General features: G+C 36.7%; 2 protein-coding genes across 6 annotated transcripts in view; one reads left to right on the top strand and one right to left on the bottom strand.

Annotated features, from left to right (window-relative positions):
* The first annotated feature begins 2,516 nt into the window (after nt 1-2,516).
* LOC111592074 (caltractin) lies at nt 2,517-3,939 on the top strand. 3 transcript variants are annotated; one of them, XM_023304089.2, is made up of 3 exons: nt 2,518-2,657; nt 2,731-2,918; nt 3,041-3,939. In XM_023304089.2, exon 3 carries the CDS (start codon nt 3,056-3,058, stop codon nt 3,647-3,649), a length of 594 nt encoding a protein of 197 aa, XP_023159857.1. In that variant the 5' UTR covers nt 2,518-2,657; nt 2,731-2,918; nt 3,041-3,055; the 3' UTR covers nt 3,650-3,939. The 3 variants fall into 3 exon arrangements, with proteins under 3 accessions (XP_023159858.1, XP_023159857.1, XP_030079068.1); XM_023304090.2 differs by having other exon boundaries at nt 2,517-2,918; nt 3,002-3,939; XM_030223208.1 differs by having other exon boundaries at nt 2,518-2,918.
* Nucleotides 3,940-4,700: 761 nt separating this feature from the next.
* Nucleotides 4,701-20,120, bottom strand: part of LOC111592088 — a 51,310-nt gene continuing 35,890 nt past the window's right edge. For 2 of the 3 annotated variants that reach the window (XM_023304111.2, XM_023304110.2), the window contains exons 3-5: nt 11,412-12,192; nt 8,377-8,944; nt 4,701-6,931 (exon numbers count right to left, since the gene is read on the bottom strand). In XM_023304111.2, coding sequence (XP_023159879.2) covers nt 4,857-6,931; nt 8,377-8,944; nt 11,412-12,092 — 3,324 coding nt within the window. In that variant the 5' untranslated portion in view covers nt 12,093-12,192 and the 3' untranslated portion in view covers nt 4,701-4,856. Of the gene's footprint in view, nt 6,932-8,376; nt 8,945-9,010; nt 9,107-11,411; nt 12,193-20,120 lie in introns of those variants that run through there. The other variant, XM_023304112.2, reaches the window with a different exon arrangement.

A 20,120-nucleotide genomic window follows, 5' to 3' on the forward strand; every position in this document is an offset into this window, starting at 1 on the left:
AACAAAAGTCTTTTGTTTCGTATATATAAATATATATATAAAACTTGTGTATTTTATGTGCCACTATTAAAACTCCATAAACCTGGTCCACAATTCGGTCTTCTACGCGCATCACTTGAACACACAATAAGGAATTTCTTATGCACTTCACGTACGCACACACACACACTGAGAAAAATTCCACTTAATATTCAATTTGATGTCCATTTACTGTTGCAGACACACACGACAAGCGTTTATATAGAAAGTTCTCACTACACTTGACTCATTCACTTACTTAACGGACTTATCCAAAAGTATGTTGTAAATATATATAAATATATCTATATATATTTGTAATCCAGTAGCGGCTTTCACTTGTCACGAGAACCTTTGCGCATGCGCGCCCGAAACGAAACTGTTGCCGATCCCATTGAAGAGGCTCCTATTTATACGCAAACGGAGCGTGCTGCAAATGTACACAATACATAAAAAAAGAACGCCCGCAGCAACGTTCTAAAATGTTAAAGTAACAAGAAAGGAAAGTTGAGCACATAGGGTCGCACCTTAAATACTCTTAAAATTGCAGAAAATTAGGAACTGGGGTACTTAATAAAACATGAAAGTTGCCCAGCAGAATAATAAATTTAATTATTATATTTTGAACATTAAATGATTTAATTCACTTTTGAGTATAGTGTATAAATAATAGTGCATAAATAATATATGTCGGATAATAGTTGAAAAATAAAAATACCGATTTTTTTTAGTATTTAAAGATTTAAATATTTATATATTATAGTTAGTTAAATATTTATATATCATAGTTAGTTAAACCCTATCAAAAAGTGAATTGAAAAATAGTATATATTCAGAGGATCAATAAATAAAATATAAATATCTACAAAAATATATTATTATAATATATGTTTAATTAAGATATTAGAAATATCAATAGCTGCAATATTAATATATGCAAAGATATAGAACAAAACACGTTTTAAGCACATTTACTTATTAAATTTCTAACCTAATTCAAATTGATATATTTTTAATATTTTTTTGTGTACCTAACTTAGATTTTGATTACAATATATTAACTATTGTAGGCAACAATCAAATCTTATTTTTGCATGTTAAGCTTATGTTAGATACTTAATGCAGTCCTATATCATGGACCTAAAGTCAGTTCAATGACAAGTATCTTTGAAAAGTTTCATATCTCAGTTAAACAGGTTAAAGAATTTCTTTTTTTCTGCTACGACATGCAACTCTTTAACATTTTTAATCCGCATGTCAAACTCTTTGACATAATCGTAATACTTTGAGACGTTTATAAATATATATGCGTGTATAAATATAAAAGAACACGAAGCATATGCGTATAAAAGATCAAAACAAAAGCGCTGCCAGTGTTTTATTTGTGTCTCTCGTGAAGCAGCGCGAACATGGAAATAAAAACAAAAAACCGGCAAACGGCAGAAGTCGCACTTGGCTACCGGCGAAGAAGAAGCTACAGCACGAGATGTCAATGTCCAACAGAAACTGGTCCAGATTTGCGGATGACTTGTCATGCAAAATCAACGGGTGTAATTAATTAACTTTTTCTTTGTATTATGCTTTCTGTTACTTCGTTTTTTTCGCTTTGCTTTGCATACTTCTGCGAGCATCTTTGATAAATTTTAAGTGGCAACGGAATGATAAATCGTCTGAGCTTTCTCAAATAATAAAAATTTGCTCTTGCAAAGAATTTCACGTCAATAAATCAGTTAATAACCCATTGAAATTGGTAGCTGATGACTAATCTATGCTAATTTTGATTAATTTATAAAATAAAATTATATGTAAATGGTGTTAAGACAAAGTTCTATCATAAATATTCTGCTTATATGTATAAATATTTTTAATATATTGTTATAATTTTATATGAATAGAATATGCCTGCATATATATAATATATAATACTATTATGTCTAACATATAGATTCTTTTGTATGTATACACAGTCTGCAATAGATAAAAATATCAATAAGTTGTAACTAACATTTTTTCATTTTTGGGGTAGGCTTGACTTATATTTATATTTAGTATACTCTATTCTTATTCAGGGTATAATAATATTATGGAAATTTTTGCAACAGGCAAAATTTTCTAGATTAAAATATAGAGCTAAATCCGTTTGTTTTCGTACTGTCTTAGTCTCTCTCCATGTTTCGCTCCATGCGTAGACAGCAGAAATTGATCAAGAATGCCAAATTACCAATTTGATAGAAAGGGGTTTTTTTGTCAACTGTAAATCGGCCAATCAATGAGGACAAAACGTTTAAATTATATAAAATGCTAAAGATCAAAGTAAATCATGAGGAGTCATTTAATAAAAGCTTATACATAGTTTGTTTTAAAAAAAGAATAAATAGTCCGTTTGATGGTAATTTCAAAAAACCGTTTCTAACAGCTCAGCTTTCACAAACACGCACTAAAAAAGCTCAAGCGCGTGCTGCAATAGTTATTATCGCTTTGCCGCCACAGTGCTATCGCACAGCAGCGTATCGATAGCTGCTAAGCAACCTGTGTGCAGTTGCTGCCCCTTGGCTGGTAAACAAATAATTGTTGGAAGGAAACTTATGTGGAAAAACTGGCGTCCCGTTACAAAACAAACGACGGCAGATGCCAAGCAGGTGAAAACAAACGATTTGCGTAGCGCAGAGTAACGCAAGTAGCCGCAACGCTAAGTGCAGCTGTTATTTATAGCAACATAATAGCAACAGCAGCAACAACAACACGACGCTAACAGCAGTCAACCCAATCTGCCACCCACCCAAGCAACCAACCACCGAATAGTTTTGTGAGCGAGTGAGTGAGTGGGCGTCGTAATTGGCCTCAAATACAAGTGCAAGGATACACGTTTCACAGTTGCACGTCGTCCCGTCAAAGTCAAGGTGAGCTGAGCGGTTACTGCGTGACGTCTCCATTTGACATTTGCGTGTGTTATGAAATTACATTTTTTGACGGCCTATCGCAGCCACAAAAACTTGATAATCAAATTGATTCAAGTTATCAGATTTTAGAAACAAAAATGGAGGCAAGCGTAACTGGAGTAAATGCAGCCACTGGAACAGCAGCATCTGCAGCCGCAGCAGCAGCAGCGGCAGCCGCAGCAAGTGCTCCCAATACGAAACGCAACACGCAGCAAGGACGTAAAAAGTCTGGACCGAAATTCGAATTAACCGAAGCACAAAAATCGGACATCAAAGAGGCATTCGATGTATTCGACAAAGACTGCATCGGCTACATAGAGGTTAAGGAGCTTAAGGTAGCAATACGTGCGTTGGGCTTTGAGCCCAAAAAAGAGGAAATCAAACGAATGATAGCAGAAATCGATAAGGATGGCAGTGGCCGTATTGCGTTCAATGACTTCTTACATCTGATGACCATGAAAATGGCCGAAAAGGATATCAAGGAGGAGATACTGAAAGCGTTTCGTTTGTTCGACGATGACGAGACGGGCAAGATATCATTTAAAAATCTGAAACGCGTTGCACGCGAACTCGGGGAAACATTGTCGGACGAGGAGCTGCGCGAGATGATTGATGAGGCTGATCTGGACAACGATGGTGAAGTCAATCAGGAGGAGTTCCTCCGCATCATGAAGAAGACCAGCTTGTATTAAGCACATTTAGCATTGGGTTCAAATTGAATTCCAACAAGTGCAAGTGTAAAAGTATTAAGTTTTAAGTTTATTTTAAGCTTTCCTGTAGCTAATTTGATTGCACAGCTTATGCTTTATTTGCTCAGACGGCAAAGACAATTTTTGAATGTGGACTGCTTTTTATGTAAGTCTCGTACGTGCGTGTTCCTTTTTTCTGGATGTACAACATAAGCAAATGCACCGCCTGTATTTTTGCACAATATAATCTCAATGATGAATAAAAAACATCAGCTAGTTAACGTTGTCAAGAACTACAGTTTGCTTTTTTTTTTGACTGAAAGGGAACGTTTGGGGGACATGGGCATGCACGACTACGCTGTACAGAGAAGTCAGCTTGTTAGAAAGAAAAAATATAGAGAGTAAGAGGAAGCTAAAGAGATGCAGAGAGAGTGGACAAGAAATGGAACTTTTCAAAGAGAAAGAGTCAAGAGAAAGTCAAGTAAGAGAAATGACAATGAAAATGTCAGTGACATATATAAAGTATGTCTTACATTTATAAAACGGCTTTACAAATTTAATGTTTAATCATGCAAACTTACAATTAAGGACGCCAAAGCATTCATTTAATTCATGAGAATCGCAGAGTAGGGTGCCCTCAGATGATATGCTAGTTTCAAAGTAGAGCTAATGCTTTGGCAAGAACTAGAAATAAATAGAACTAGAAATAATGCAATGGCTATAAGCATTACTTAGACTCTTGAAAATCGCAGAGAAAGGGCCGTAAAGAAAGGATTTTTCTAAGGTAAGCCTTTTTTTATATAAATAAATAATTGTGCATGATTTCAACATAAGCTCTCTAAAAAAAATCTTTGAAATTATGAGAATCGCCTAGAAAGGCTTTCAGGCTATGTTCCCAATTGTTGAAAGCTTTTAATAGTAAATATAATGTTAACCAATTTATACCCATCTCAATTACCTTGAGTAATAATTTTTAATAATTATTGTTTTATTATAATATTTTTTGATTTTATTCATATGAAAATTTACTAAACATTTTAATACTTTGCCAACTTAAGAACTAAACAAAAAGACGGAACACATAAAAAACTAAGCACACAATATATTATACTTAAATTCGTTGTAAACATAATATAGTATTGGTTGATATACCTATACACAAACATATGTATATATCTATCGGTATTGGTATATCTAGGGAACTGGCGATCTAAACGAACGGCGCATTAAAGTAAATCTTTCGTTTGCTCGGCAAGGGTTTGGTGCTCAGTCCTGAACCCTCAATGAATTTCTCGAAGCTGGCTAAATTCTTTTTCATTTGCTTAACCTTGGCAGGCTCCGGTTTTATGGGCTGGTCCTGTTTCTCCTCCTCGTCGTCATTCTGCTGCATCATTTGCTGCTCATGATGATCCTCCGGCTCGGGCTGCAGCTGAAACTCCTCGTCAAGATTATATTCATCAGCTGTTGTGATCAGGCATTCATTATCCTCACTAATTTCCTCCAGCATGCCCTCGCTCTGCGAACCCTTTGGCGCCTCATTGCTTCTATCGTACTCCGCATCCAGATTATACCAATCGAACTCGGCCTGCAGGGGCAGGCCGCTGCTCGCATCTGCCAGCTGTAGCAGCGATTTCGATGTTGGCGTTGTGGGCAAGCTTTTGGGCGTTGTGGGCGTGGTTGGCGAACTGGGCAAACTCATGCGTTTGTTGATCTCGGCCAGAATGTTGGGCACATGCTTGCGCTTGTACTGGGCGGGCATGGTCTGTGTATTGGTGGGCGGCAGCTGTAGGCGCAGCGTCTTGGGCGCCATTAGCATATAGTCAGCGGACTGCTTGGGCGCTATAATGGCCGCCACATTGGGTAGCTTTGGTATGTCGGCGAAAATCTCTTCGATTTCCTCAGTCTTGTGCGAGGCGGCCGCTGAGCAGGCATCATCGTCGGAGCTGTTGTGATTCAGTTGCTGTTCACATTGACGTTCACGTTCCCGTTCCGCTTCTGGTTCAGTGGGCGTGCTCGATTCTGGTACATTGTGCACATCGGCCACAATTTGTACGCTCGTCACGCCCACCTCGGCTATGGAACAGTAGTCCGGTTCGCTCGTCGTTGTCGTGGATACCGCACAATCACCCTCATCCTCATCCAGGTGTTCCTCGAGCTGCTGCAGTGACTTCTTGAATTTCAGCAAATTTGCTGGCTTCGGCGGCAACGCAGGTGGCAATTTCTGCGGCGTCTTAGTGCTGGCAACACTGGCATCAGCCGCCGCCGCTGCCATGTCCACATAGAGATTGGAAGCGCGCTCAGAGCCAATGGGCTCGTACTCATTGCTGTAGATGCTCTCGTAGTTGAGTGTATCGCCCGGCGGAGCGGCAGCGGCTTCTGCCATGGGATGATAGTGTGAGATCAATTCGTTGTTATTGTGTTGCTCCTCGTCATCGTCGTGCCGTGGCACGTGCACCATGCTGTTCTTCGTGGAGAAGTGCACACGCTTGCGTCCGTTTGTGCCGCTGCGGCCACTCAGCGAGCTGCGACGCGGCAAATTGGATTTTGCCTTGGGCGCTAGCGCGGATTTCGGGGTGGTTGGTTCGCGTAGTGTCTCCTCCATAGACTGTTGCAGCAATATTTGATTGACACACTCGAGCACGGGATTGACAGCGCCATGGCCATACGATTTAGCCACCACAGGCGCTGTGCTTAGCTCCTCCTGATCCGAGGCGCTGGCATACCAATCATCTGTGGTCGTCTCATAGATTTGTTTCGGCGATGCCTCTGAGAAGTCGGCACAGCGTCGCTGTACAATTTTGATAGCGCCACGTGACATGAGTTGCTGCTCCTGTTCCGGATCCAGTTCATCGAAATCTTCATCGTCCTGAGTGGGCGAAAAGATACCATCATCCTCCTCCAGCTGTGCAGCTACCGAAGAGGCGGTCTTGCTGCTGCGACTGGAGGCTGAGCTGTTGCGTCGACGTTGCTGCTGCTGCTCCAGTTCCAGGCTGCTGTGCTCGGAGTAGTCGCCATCCTGTAGCGTTGACTTCACTCCATGCATACGCTCCATGGCCCTGGCATAGTTGTGCAGCTGCTCGTAACTGGTCTGCGAATCCTCGCGACTAATGCTGCTAGTATTCTCCTCCGACTGTTGCTCCAGTGCCGCGTCATCGATGTGCATTGCCCGGGAGCGCATATAGTCCCTAAACGTGCCCGCTGTGCGCTTGCTTGTATAGCGCACACTGCGCCTGGCGCCATAAAACGACGATGAGACCGTGTCATCGCTGGAAGAGCCGTGCTCAGCTAGAGAGAGGCAGAGAGAGAAATTAATGAATTAAGACTAAGACGTTTTATGGTTTGCTTAGAGATGACAGCGTGAAAAGGATTACCAAATAAAAAGCAAGCTTAACTGCCAACAGATTTAGCGCAGCACGAAAAGGTGTTAAACAAATACAACTTTGAACTGTTATGAGAGATAATAAAATATTTATTTTAAGCTATGATTCATCTTTGTATAAATATTATCTATAATTCTTAATGTTAATAATTATCATATTTTAGCAATATTTTATTTATAGTATTTATATTAAGTATATATTTTATATATAGTATTTATATTTAGTAGGTTCGAGCTTCTTTGGGTCACATCTACATTATATATACTATATATATATATATATATATGGTGCATATGTGTTAAAGATTAAGCTGAAAGCTAACTTATATAGCATGATTAATGAGTTAGTGCTTACTGCTTTTGTTTGTTTTGCTTGCAGAAAATAGATTAGCTCGAAGTTCCAAGTTCATAACTTAGGATTGTAGTGCAATAGAGTTTCATAAGAAAAACACTAATATAATTCAATAATATGTCAGTTGAGTACATATTTGTGTTAGAAAAAAAAGTTGAAGTCTTAATAATGTCTTGCTAAAAATTCATTTAAGCTATTAACATTTTATTTATTTATTTATTTATGCACCACAATTAATAATCATTTGGGTGAGTACTAATAGTATTTACCAAGTTACTAGACTTCCTAGCTTTTTTGCCTTATCACAAATATTTTTATTGACCTTTATGGGTATTTTGAGTATTATATTTATAGATAGGAATAATTTAAATGTCGCAAAAAAGTTATTTATATTTGGCACGCTAATTAACCGATTACACTTTGGTTAAGAAAAAGCTTCTATAAAATTTTTTTAAGAAATAATTTTGGTTTAAAATGTTAAGAGTTAAAGTTAAAAGCAGTTTTAATACAATACCAACTTTTGGCATGAAATGATCGCAGATTAAGTTGCATTGATCATTCATTTTTTAAAGCTTTTTTTTTAAATTATTTAAAAAAATACTTGCTAAAATGATACCCAGCTTAGTTATATTTTAAGAACAATAACACAATATAAATTGTAGAAATGTAGCTCGAATGATTTAGAAAATATTCAACATTAACCAAGAAAGTGACGATTAATTCATTGTTTCTTTTTTTCTGAAGACCTTTATCTTTGATCAATTCACTTGGCTTATAAATAATAAAGAAATTCTTGGTAAAAACCAAATAAAAATTCGTTAAGGAAATAGTAAATTCAGCTTGACACATGCACGAAAATAATCTAACTAGATTTGTTTTCAATAGAACGAGGCTCAGCATACTTTCCCTTTCTACTCAGCATTTATTTTTCTATATTTCATAGTCTTTCCTTGTTGTTCACGCTGTCATCTTATATAAAATCTTCAATCGTACACTCACCTTTGGCGCTGACGCCGAGTTCCTTGCCACAGGTCTGTGTGCCGCTGGCTCTCAGCTCAATGTCATAGAATTGCTTGCGGCAATTGTTGCATTGCAAAGCTTCGAGCACCAGGCATTCCTCCACATGCGCCTCCTCATCCGCATTTGTCTCCTGGTCGTCGACCATGCCCTCGTCGCGCTGATGATCGACCAGACGCTTGCGCAGCGCACGATTCTGTCGCAAGAGGCGACAAATCTCAGCATCTCGATCCAATAGACGCAAATTGACTGTCTTCATGTCGTTCTTTAGCTTCGACTCGAAGCAGATCAGGGATTTGACGACGCAGGCCAGCTCCTCAGTGCGACGGCGCTTCTCCTTGGCCAGTTCACGATGCAGTTGCTTGTTCTGCTGATCATAGTTAGAGATCATTTGCAATAGTCGGCGACGCTGTAGGCGCTCAGGTGAGTTGGCCGACGTTGCTGCCGTCGGTGCACCTGACGAACTCGATCCAGAGGAGCTGCGCTGCACTTCGCTGCTGCTGCTGCTGCCACCGTGTGTGTTTCTTGAGGATTGCGAGTTGTCTGAGTTCTGCAAAGACATTCGAACAATCAATTAGTTACAGCTTCTATCAAGTTTGGGGTAGCCTGAGCAAACCTTATGGTTTCCCAGCACATTGAAGTGACCTCCGAAACCCCATTTGCCCACCATCGTTGTGGTTCAGTTTACACTCTGCTTGGACAGCGCCCAAATGACAACTGACAACTGACTATGGGCACGATGTTAGCGTGCCGGCTAGCTACTGCTGATTGATAGTAAAGTTGCGACACCTTATCTCACCTGGGTCTTATTCTAATGACGCACACTGCTCTGGTGGTCGCTAACTGAAGTTATCTACTGCATGCCGTTCGATCCAAGGGAATATGCGTTCTCATATTCAGTCCGACTTGGATGATGTGGCCAGAGCAAGATTATTGCTTGGGTGAATGGTTTTCTACGATTTTTCTTCTTCTAATTTTATGTCTTTTAAATTTATACTTTTTCGATTGTTTTAAATAATAAACCAAAATATTTACAAATTTGATCTAATATACATATTTATGTTTTTTATATAATGCGCCTAGACGCATGCTATAGAAATGAATGCCGACTGGTTTGCTGAAAAGTATGCTACAAAACGGAAGATTTACAGAGATTTATGCTACATATGCTTGAATAAATATTTAAAAAATAAAATATAAAATGTTTATGAAAAACTCTGTCTCCCTGTGAACTTTCAATTGATGAATTAAATGTAAAATATGATGGTAATAAAATAAAATAAAAACAAATAAATAAAAAGTAATAAAATAATAAAATGATTTGACGTTAGCTTAACGATAGGATAGAAATATGGAAATAATGTAAATATTAAACCTAATAATATGAGAGAATATATTTATACTCTGACCGAATTTCTAACTTTTAAATATATTATTTATTCTATAATAAATATATTTTTATGTTCATCAAATAATATTTTAGACTCAAATCTTTTCTTCCATATTTATATAAATTTTTATATCAAATTTTTCTCGTCATCAGTAATTAGTGTATATAAAGGGTATCTACTTGTTCACACGAAAAGAAAAGCGCAACAACTTTACTCACTGATGTATCTTATCAAATGTTGTTTTGCCAAAAAATAATAGAAAAAAAGAAAATAAATCAAAATAGAAAAAGTGTATTTTGATATGCAGCCAAAACCTTGTTAGATTTATGGCTTTGTTGTTGTTTTGTGCTGTTCTGTTCTGTCTGTCGTGTTATATTTGAGACTCGTTACTAATGCGAGTGCCATCCGCCCTCATCGAAGGCCATTGGCCGAGTCAGTTGGCATCTGCGTGCTATATTGACCAACTATGGGCATAATTGCAGCTGCTGTAGAACTCTGAAGATGACACGTTCACGCAGATACAGATACATATTGAGGCATGTGCTATGCGAATAATGCGACAAGCAATGCAGCTCGCTTGATTTCAACACTAAGCAAATAAACAGAAAAACAATTAATGCCAAGGCGAATTGGTGGCCAGCTCATTAGCCATTGGCTTATCGCGGCAATTAGAAAGCCAAGAAAGCAATCGGGCACAGTCATCTATCTAACCGACTTGAGCTCTTTGAATGATAAGTAAAGCCCTAGCCGCGTGCTCTGCACATAATCAGCCATTTGGACAGAAATGCACGCGCGCGCCCCATAAACAGCCCCGCCCTGAGGTCTTAAGTGCAGATTGTCACCATATGAGGCAAACTAAGTCTGACTAAGTAGATCTTTGCTTTAGATAAAATCTGATTTCCACTATATAATATGCATTCTAAGTGTCGTAATCAAAGCAAAAAGAAAGTGAAAGATTACAGTTATCACAAGGTACAAGTTTAGATCTTTATCTGTCTAGCTGATAAATCTGTCTAGTCTATTTGAAGACTATCTAGCTGAAGGCGTAATACTATTTGAATATATCATTTGTATCAAGGTAGTTTGTTTGCCCAATGCATAATGCCTTGATTTACTTTTTTTTTGTAATATACGTTACATATTAAAGTCATATTTTTATAATTACAAATATATTTTAATATCTCATTTTTAATACGTATTTTATAATCAGCCCTTAAAATCCTTATATTTCTTTACGACAAATCTATCTTGTTCTCTGTGATAATATAAACTTATATGATTTTTCAACAAATTTTTATCTAAACTCATGTTATTTCCTAAAATCTTCATTATAAATTGAATCTTATATGTTTATGATCAATATAATCCCTGAAATCTTTAAACTTTTCCATAACAGAAATCTAATTTGTTCTCCTTTATCTTGATATCTCTGTTATAATAAGGCAGAGTTAATAACTTATCTTTAGAATCGTAGTCATCTTTTACGAAATATATTCAAATAGATGGAATAAAATTTATATAAAGAAAATAATTTTTATTCCATCTTTTTTCCATATTCTTCGAAACAACGTTATTAATGTTCTCTTCTTCTTTTTATACAACTTTTATTTATAATCAAATACTTACATGCTCTGCACTCTGCTTTTGCAGCCTTGAACCGAATCCGAGTTTCTTATAAGCAGGCGTATGTCCAGCTGCCTGGGTATTATAATGCGACTCTAAGCTGGGCTCCGGCAGCTTCTGATAATGTTGCAGCGTAGCCTCGCCCGTTGGCGCCTTGGAACGCATATTCACTTCGCTGTTGTTGTTGTTGGTGGTAGTGGGGCTGGGTGTCTTGATCTGCACAGCCTCATAGAACTCGCCGTCGCCGTGACTGCGATAGCTGCCCTGCAGGCAATTGAAGCTGCCCCAATCCGTCTGCAGATTACTATAGAGAGGACTGTTCTCTGCCGATGATTTATCCTTATCAGCTGGGCTCTTACCGCCGCCGGCCTGACACTTGAGCGTATCGTATCCGTTGAGCAATTCACTTCTGATGAACTTCTCTATGAATTGGCTAGGAGACTTGGAGCTTAGATTGGCAAAGAACTTGCCGCCCGTATCACTAAGGCTGCTCGTCGATCGACGATGCGCGGCTGCTGTTTGTTGAGGCTTGTGATTCTTATGGGGCAGACTGTTGCTCTTCTTTTGGCCACTGCTCTCATCCGGGGATGTTGTTTGCTCCGACGTCGTCGTCGTTGTTGTTGTTGTGGTAGTCGTTGTTTGGGGCAGGCCATAGATTTGTGAGCTGCTTAACAGACTGAACATGTTGTTGGTTTAAGGCTTTAAGGGACTGCTGCTGGCTGGCTGGTTGGGTGGTAATCAGGCGCGAGGCAACGACAACTTCATGACTGTGGCATAAAAAGCGCTGTAAAGCCAAAAGATAGAGAAAACGTATGATTAGCTAACTTATAGAGATGCCAAACTAATTCCATTAACATGATTTGTTTAACTATCTGGCAATTGAAATTCCATTGTTTGTTACAGGCACAAAATGTTGTGTCTGCTGTAATAACTAAGTCAATTAGCCGCCTATAATGTGTCAATCGTTCAACGTGTTGCAATCATTTAATTGTGATAACACATCGCATTACTTTTATGCGAAACAAAACTTAAAGACATTTCACGGGTTTTATAATTTATATGCAATGTCTTCATTTGAAAGGTTCACTTGATTGTTGCTATCATTAAATATTTATGAGTCTGTCAATAGCTAGAATATCATGTGAGCATAGTGAAGCATTTGAACTTTGAAGTGAATTAAGTTTTCAATATTTTAACAGTTTGATAATTTAAAGAAAAATTTATAAAAGCAGACATATTTATATCTTTAGAGCTTGCCTGTAATCAGTCAAAATTCTATATTGTCTGCATAATAATTCACTAAGAGATATCTTGCTAGATGGACTTTGTTAATAACTTCTTCAGATAATAAACTGCTTTTACGGATGGACAGACGAACAGAGCTATAGACGAACATGTCTATATCAGCTCAGCTCGTAACTAGTTCAATTATCCTCTTTGTATGTACTACACACACATATAATTGTGAACGCCTATGTATTAGTGAGCTTTCTATAGAAAAGCTCTTTGAATGTTATGCTTCTCTCTTAAACTTTCTTCAGAGTTATTAAAGCTTTGGCGTATTTGTGCAACGGACGCGAGCTATGTACGTCAGAAACTACTGAAAGTAGTTGATAATGTTGAAAGTAGTGATAAAGATTAAAGAGATTAGCTATCTCTCTGCGGATATAGACTATGTACAATATATTATGCTACCTAACCTTACACAAGAAAAAAGTTTATTAGTTGATTAAAGTCAATTGCTGCGGCATTGATCAGAAAGAAGTATTTATGATACCCTGTTATTAATGTGGCTCATATGTTTATTGTTGTTGTTTAATAGTTCAATATCATTTTTTGTCATTTTCATAAGCGTCAATATGAAAATCTGAATTTTCATTGAATTTATTACAATTTAAAGTCCAAATTTTTTCTTATCAATTAAAGGTTTTTGGTTGTTTGTCACCACACACAGACACATACACACATTAATTTATAACAATAGCTCATTGATTTATTAATTTTTGAACAAACAAGCTGAAAATTGTTTCATCGTCTGCGCTTTGTTTGCTCTGGGAATTTCTTGGCTATCTGTCCAAAAAAAGAAGGAGAAAAAATTATTGTTTATTGTGCGTTTATTTGATAGATGTAGTCAGACGGCAGTAGTCTGCAGTAGGCCTATCGGACCTTAGGCTCCATTGTAAACCTAACCTTGAAACTGGTGTTTTGGGTTAATTATATGACTCAACAGCGAAGGTTCTTGTTGTAAACATTTATGGCCAGCAATTTATCGCTCAGTGTAAATGAAATTTTGATTTGTAAAGGGCTCAAAAAGTGTTGCAATATGCGCTTGGATTTTATATATAGAGTTTACCGTGGTATTACCTATGGACAGGTTAAGTAACAGACTTTGTTCTTGTTGCAGTGTTTTTTGGCTATATTTTCGCCTTTTTTGACTACTTTTTGGCTATTCGTTACGGCTATGGCAATAAATTTATGAACTGTAAAGAGAGGCAATTAAAAAGCGCCAAGAAAATGCGCAACAAAAGTCGAAGCTAACGACGCGTCGCTAACGTCGACAGCGACTGCGACTGCGACTGCAACAGCAACAGCGACGTTGCGCATGCGCAGTCATTGGAGTGGGCAGTGGAGTTGCTTTTCCTTTTTCAGCGCGTGTTTGCAGCCAATTAAACTGAGTGCAATGATCATTACACCTCATGATAATGATGATATGCAATGCAAAAGAAATGTACCGAAAAAGTAAATCAAAAAGCACATTTTCAAATTAAAAGTATCATAAGTAAACATTTGATTAGGTTTTCTTTTTTACACTTGGTTTTTTATTCAAATGCTGTGTGAGAAAGTTGCCTGAATATTTTTTGAAAAATCATGCAGTTAATCATATTTAAATAGTTAGAAATTTATTTGTAACTGAAACGGATGGGCAGAGAAAATTCGTTTCCATTTCACAAATTTTATTTAAATACGAAAATCATTAAGCTAGATAAGAAAAGAATAAAGGTGATTCTAATGATGGACAATGAAAGTGTTTAAGAAATGATACTTATGGAATAGTAAAATTATAAAGAGACATTTGAAACGTTAGTCAATTTATCATATAGAAGTTTTAATGCAAATAGTGAATAGAACTTAATATATTTTATATGCCAATTTGGCTATGGCTCTTAAAAGACCAAAGACCGCATCAATTAATCTTATAAAATATTTAATTTCTTACTTTTATATAGCTATAATATCTAATTTAATTAATTTTAAAGTAGATATATACAAATTAAAAAGTAAACTTTTTATAAAATTAATTAATTCTTGTTATGAAAATATAATAAAAATCAGCATAAAAACTCTAGATAAAGCTATGATAATTTAGAAATTCTAAATGATTTTTTTTAACATAATATGCTGATATTGATCAGTTCTCATCCATAAATATGTTGCTTATAAATCTTAAGTCAATATATTTTCTATACAAGAAAGCTCTTTTCTAAGAAGGAGTCAAAAGAAATTTAGTTAACAAATTTCTTAATTGGATAGCTGCAATTAATATTGTTTATACCTAAATATGCAAAAACTATCGAACAATCAACTTCTGTCTTTGACTTACAATAAATTTTCATTTGTTACCATTTAAAGCGAAAATTATGCAAAAATTTTATTCCAGGCCTATCTCAGCATAAAGATCATTTATTATAACCAAAGACACACACAAGTTGTTGGTCTGAGTTGTGCTCAAACATCAATACACTTCGGGGCCACTCAATTATCGGATTTTTAAATCACAATATGACCATAGAACGTTCAATTTTGTTGAGGGGGCCATCTAATCATTTGTCTAACTGGTATTGACCATATATGTGTTTAGACAATATTTATGCCACAATAATCTAGGCAACAGATTCAATAGCGCGACTGCTAGATTTATTAGAAATTCGAAACGTTCGAATTGTGCTGACTGACAGGCCGGGCGACCCAACTAACCAAGCCAGGCCAAGCCAGCCAAGACCGAGTCTAAACAAATTGTCTTAATTGGCCAAGACGAATGGGTTGCCTGCCTTTTTAGGCTCGAATCCGTCTTATCCATTGGCGATGCCGACGCTGATGCCGCCACCGCCGGCGACGACAAAATGCTTCATGGTCTAATCAAATTTTTGGGATTCGAGTTTTTAGTGAGTGGCAATAGAGTTTGCCTGCTTGAAATATTAAAGTCTCGTTAATGCCACAAATCTGCTGGATTTGCTAAAATAAACAGTGCACTGAGCCACGCCCCAAACAGCTTACTGAACTGAAGTGAGATCTAAGTCCAAACATTTGTTCAAGATTAGCTTTGCCATGGGATTGGTGTACGAACCAGAAACAGGTAAACGTGTGCAGGTTGCAATCTCTGGGTGCAGAGCTCTCAAATGCATGCAGGTATTTTTCATTTCTGACTGTAATCTTCGACCACCTACACAAGCGACAAAGCGGGGCACGGCCTGGTTGCATCCAGCTGTGCTGATAAAAAAAATGAAAAGTGAAAGGCCAGGACACGGCTTATTGTCACCATGCGGGACGTGCCAATGCTTGACAGCTTCGTCTAAGCCGCTCCACGGGATGGAAGCTGCTACACTTTTCTAGCCAAAATCGTTCGCCCTGGGTGGCGTCTCCTATAAAAATTTCCATTGCAACATTGAAATTTTCGTTTGCTTAAAGGTCGTTCGTAATCTTTGTCTTTGTTTCGGTCCATTTTAAATAAATCAAGAGAGAGAGATGGAGAGAGAGAAAAACGCAAAAATATTTGAGTGCTGGGAGCTAGGGGCTAACAACAAAGGCACCGCAAGCGGGCATTGCATAAATATCGGAACAAAAGGACCCAAAACCAAGCGATGATAACAGTCTAAAGTGCGCAGCCTGAACTACCTGAGGCGTAGCTCGACCTCTCTGTATAGGTATCTGTTTGTTTACTAGGAACTAGTGCTACGTAAAAGACGACAGGTACTTGGCTACAGCTAGTCAAATTTCAAGGTTTGACACTTTGATGTGTTGGCATTAATTAGTGGCCATTGATATTGCCTATATTCAGTGAATGAAATCCTAGTCATAGTGCGACATGCCACCAAAATGTAAATGAGGCAAGCACAGCTCTAATCAAAGTCAACGATCTGAGACCCTAATGATTCCAAAAAAACGAACAAAAGAAAATTCAAACAAAAAACTCGCGTATGCGGGAGACTCATAATACAAAAAAAAAGTAGAAAAAATCCAAATTAAACACGAAAAAATACTGAAAAATCAACGAACTGAAATGTTCTCGAAATGATGCAATGGAACGGTAAATGCTATGGAAAATGGGTCAAGCATTGATGGCAATTAAATTGTCAGCTTTTCAAGACGTTCATCGATCTTTATTCTCGTTTTTGGGGGCGGACTGCATGGAAATGCGCTAACAAATTGTCAGTGGGCTCTGACAGTTGTGACCTGATTTGTTGGGGCGAAATGAAAAGAAAACTGAAAGAAAACAGTCGAAGAAACTACGAAACACGTCGAGTGACAAAGCTGAAAGGAAAGAGAGAAAAATAACTTTTTTCAAGACCTTCTTGCATAACGGTTTATTGCCCCGGAGAGAGAAGGAGACTGACCGCTGAGTTTGCTCGAAATGCACTCGTCGTCTGGGAAAAGCCATAAAACTCAAGTGTGCTAAAGGTAAAGGTACTGACTACATCAAAGTACAATAGAGAAAAAAGTCGATCTTTCACTTAAACAGCGCTCGTATCATTTTTTACACTTGACACGTGCAGCGAGCGGTGCGAATCGATCGGGACACAACTATTGACAAAACTGATTCGAGTGATTGACGAACGAACGTTTGGCAAAGTGTGAATGCGTTTGTTACTACCTGTCAGAGACACAGGTAAATATCAAAGACCATAAGCACAGTGCGACGACGAGAAGCGCAAAACCCACGCCGACAAACGCTATTCAAATTACTTTCATTCAAGCCGCAAGACTTGTGAATGTTTGCCGCATGATTGATTAGCCAAGAGAGTTAAGATTGACGCGTGCTCGCGAGGCGATACCAATAAATGTTACGATGCCAGACACATATATATATATATCTATATATATATATTTATATACGACTTCCGCATGTCTGCAGCTTAGTTATCTTATGAAGAAAGACATACAAACATTGACATTGTTTCTCGTTCGAAATGGGTTTCGATGGAACTTTGTTGAGCGAGCAATAAAAGGGATAGACTTTGAGGAAGCCCTACACAAAGTCAAATTGCGTAGACATGTTCAATAAGAGTTGCTTAAATAAGCAGCAGCAAGTACTTGATATATATATATATGTATCACATATATATATATATATATATATATATATATATATATATATATATATATATATATATATATATATATATGTGATACAAAAGTCGATACGAACTAAGTTAGTTATCGAGGAACTATTAAGATGAACTGTGGCCTCCATAACTTACCATCAGTAGTTGTTCGACAAATCTTTCAATTACTTTATGTATATTTCATATTGATAAGAACTAAGGAAAATATGATAATCACAAAAAAGAAAAAGTTCTAAGACCTGATCAATTTCAGTGGCTATCATAATCAACATCAAGCAGCTGACATTTAAACTGAAGAATAGCAGAGAGAAGTTAATGCTAAAAACTTTCCAAGTTTTCAACTGCAAAACCTTGCAAAATAAATATAAAATAATGAATAAATCAATATGCCATCTCTATAGGTAGCAGACACAAACTAACCTACTCAAACCTCACCTATAGTTGCTATTATTATGAGCATTCCTTTAACTTTTTTAAATAACATCGATAATAGCATCAGCCTAAAAGTAAGAAGATTGCTTGGGACTCAACGAACTTTACCTTTTTGCTATCTAACAAATAATCTTGTACTAATCCTCTTTATACTTTTAGCACACCTTTCTGGTTCTGTCTAAGATCTTTTTGCTTTGAGTGAGGCCGCCTCATCCCTTTGCACAACTTTCTTGTGCGCAGCCAGGGAAAACCATTGAAATGAAAGTTAAATGCACTGTGGCGTTACGTTAAAGTTTCACCAGTTTCGTGTAGTGTAATTTTGATGAGCTGTTAGTTGCACTAAAAACTAAACAAAACCTAACCTGGCTTTAAACAAAAAAAAAAACCAAAACAAAATGCGATAAAAACGCTTGGAAAAGCAAAATCAAAATGCAAATCAGTTGCGCACACTGCGGCTAATTTGTTGTTAAGAAAAAGCAACAAATAAAACAGCGTAAAATTTCGCTGGCAGCAATTTTTAATAGCTGGCAAATTAATGATTTTCAAACATGCAAATTAAATTTTGGAATTAAAAAAAAACAATCGAAAGAAAACAGACAAACAACACTTCAGAAAACAGACAAAAATGCCCGCCGGGCATTAAATGCGTAAACTTGATCTACAACATTATTTTTATTTTTTTTTTTGTGCGCCTCCTGACCAACTAATTGCCAAAAATTCTTGGCTAAAAATGTGAAACAGAAAAAATCTTATACACTCTTTGAGGGCATGACAATGTTGTTATCAAATATAAATCGATTCTAAATAGACTGTAGATATAAATATATATATAATTATCTAAATTATCCTGATTTCTATATAATATTTTTGATTGCTAGTCCCAATAAACTTTTGATCAAAATTAGCTCATACGATTATGATATATTGTATCTAACCATATTCATGTAGCATATACGCAAACCCCTTCAAATCTGTGATATATATCTATAAATTCAATTATCAATCAATAATATATCAAAAAATGAAACCATTCTTCAAAAACACTTCCCTAAGCCATGCAGCATACAAGAGTATTTAATCTTTGACTTGCCGTTTTATATTTTTTTTTACAGATTTTTGTTAAGTTTCAGTTGAGGTACGTTGACCTTTTAATTAAATTAAAGCACAGCAAGAACGTTGCAAAAATAGCAACGGGTATTATGCGCATTTTGTTTGGTTCTACCCTTTTTCTAATCCAATTAAAAAGCATTGCGGGAACCTTACAAAACATGCCAAACTTGATGAAGGCAAACAACAACAACAATAGCTGAGCAGAAGAAAAAATCACGTAACTGCAAATTATATTATAGCTGGCCATACAGAAATTTATCATGTCAGTGAGCTAAGAATTTGGGCTACCTAACATAGAGTGTAACAGATATGAGATGGTTACGACAGAGGTTTGTATATTAGCAGTTTTTTTTTTTCGTTTTGTATGTGTATTTACAGCTATAGCCACTAAAAATCTTATGATGCAAACCTCAGACATTACTTATCATGTGATATATTTCTCTATATTAGCTGTCATATGCTAAATTTCATTACTCTATTTACTTTCAAGCGAAACGTCTAACGTCTTACGACCTTATCTTATGCATCCTCAAAATTTAAACTCAAAAATTAAATTTGATTACTAACTTAATAACAATAACATAAAAACATATTAAAAATATTTATTATGATATTTGAGGTATACGATCTGTAGTAGCCAATCACTTATATGTAAGTGTATCTAGCTATTTATCTATGGCAAATGGATAATATCTGATGTCGGATATAATCATGTAAATTTGTTTTGATAAACATGCATAAAAAATTATTTGTCGGCTTTTGCTCTAATTGCCAATTCCATATTAGGCGGTTTATTTAAATATTTTTAGAACATTGAAAACCAATTAAC

This window comes from Drosophila hydei, unplaced genomic scaffold, assembly GCF_003285905.1.
Source record: "Drosophila hydei strain 15085-1641.00,03,60 unplaced genomic scaffold, DhydRS2 tig00000149-arrow-pilon, whole genome shotgun sequence".
Classification (NCBI taxonomy): Eukaryota; Metazoa; Arthropoda; class Insecta; order Diptera; family Drosophilidae; genus Drosophila; species Drosophila hydei.

Excerpts from the sequence above, each read along its gene's own strand:
- LOC111592074 (XM_023304090.2), top strand. The coding sequence starts at position 3,056 with ATGGAGGCAAGCGTAACTGGAGTAAATGCAGCCACTGGAACAGCAGCA.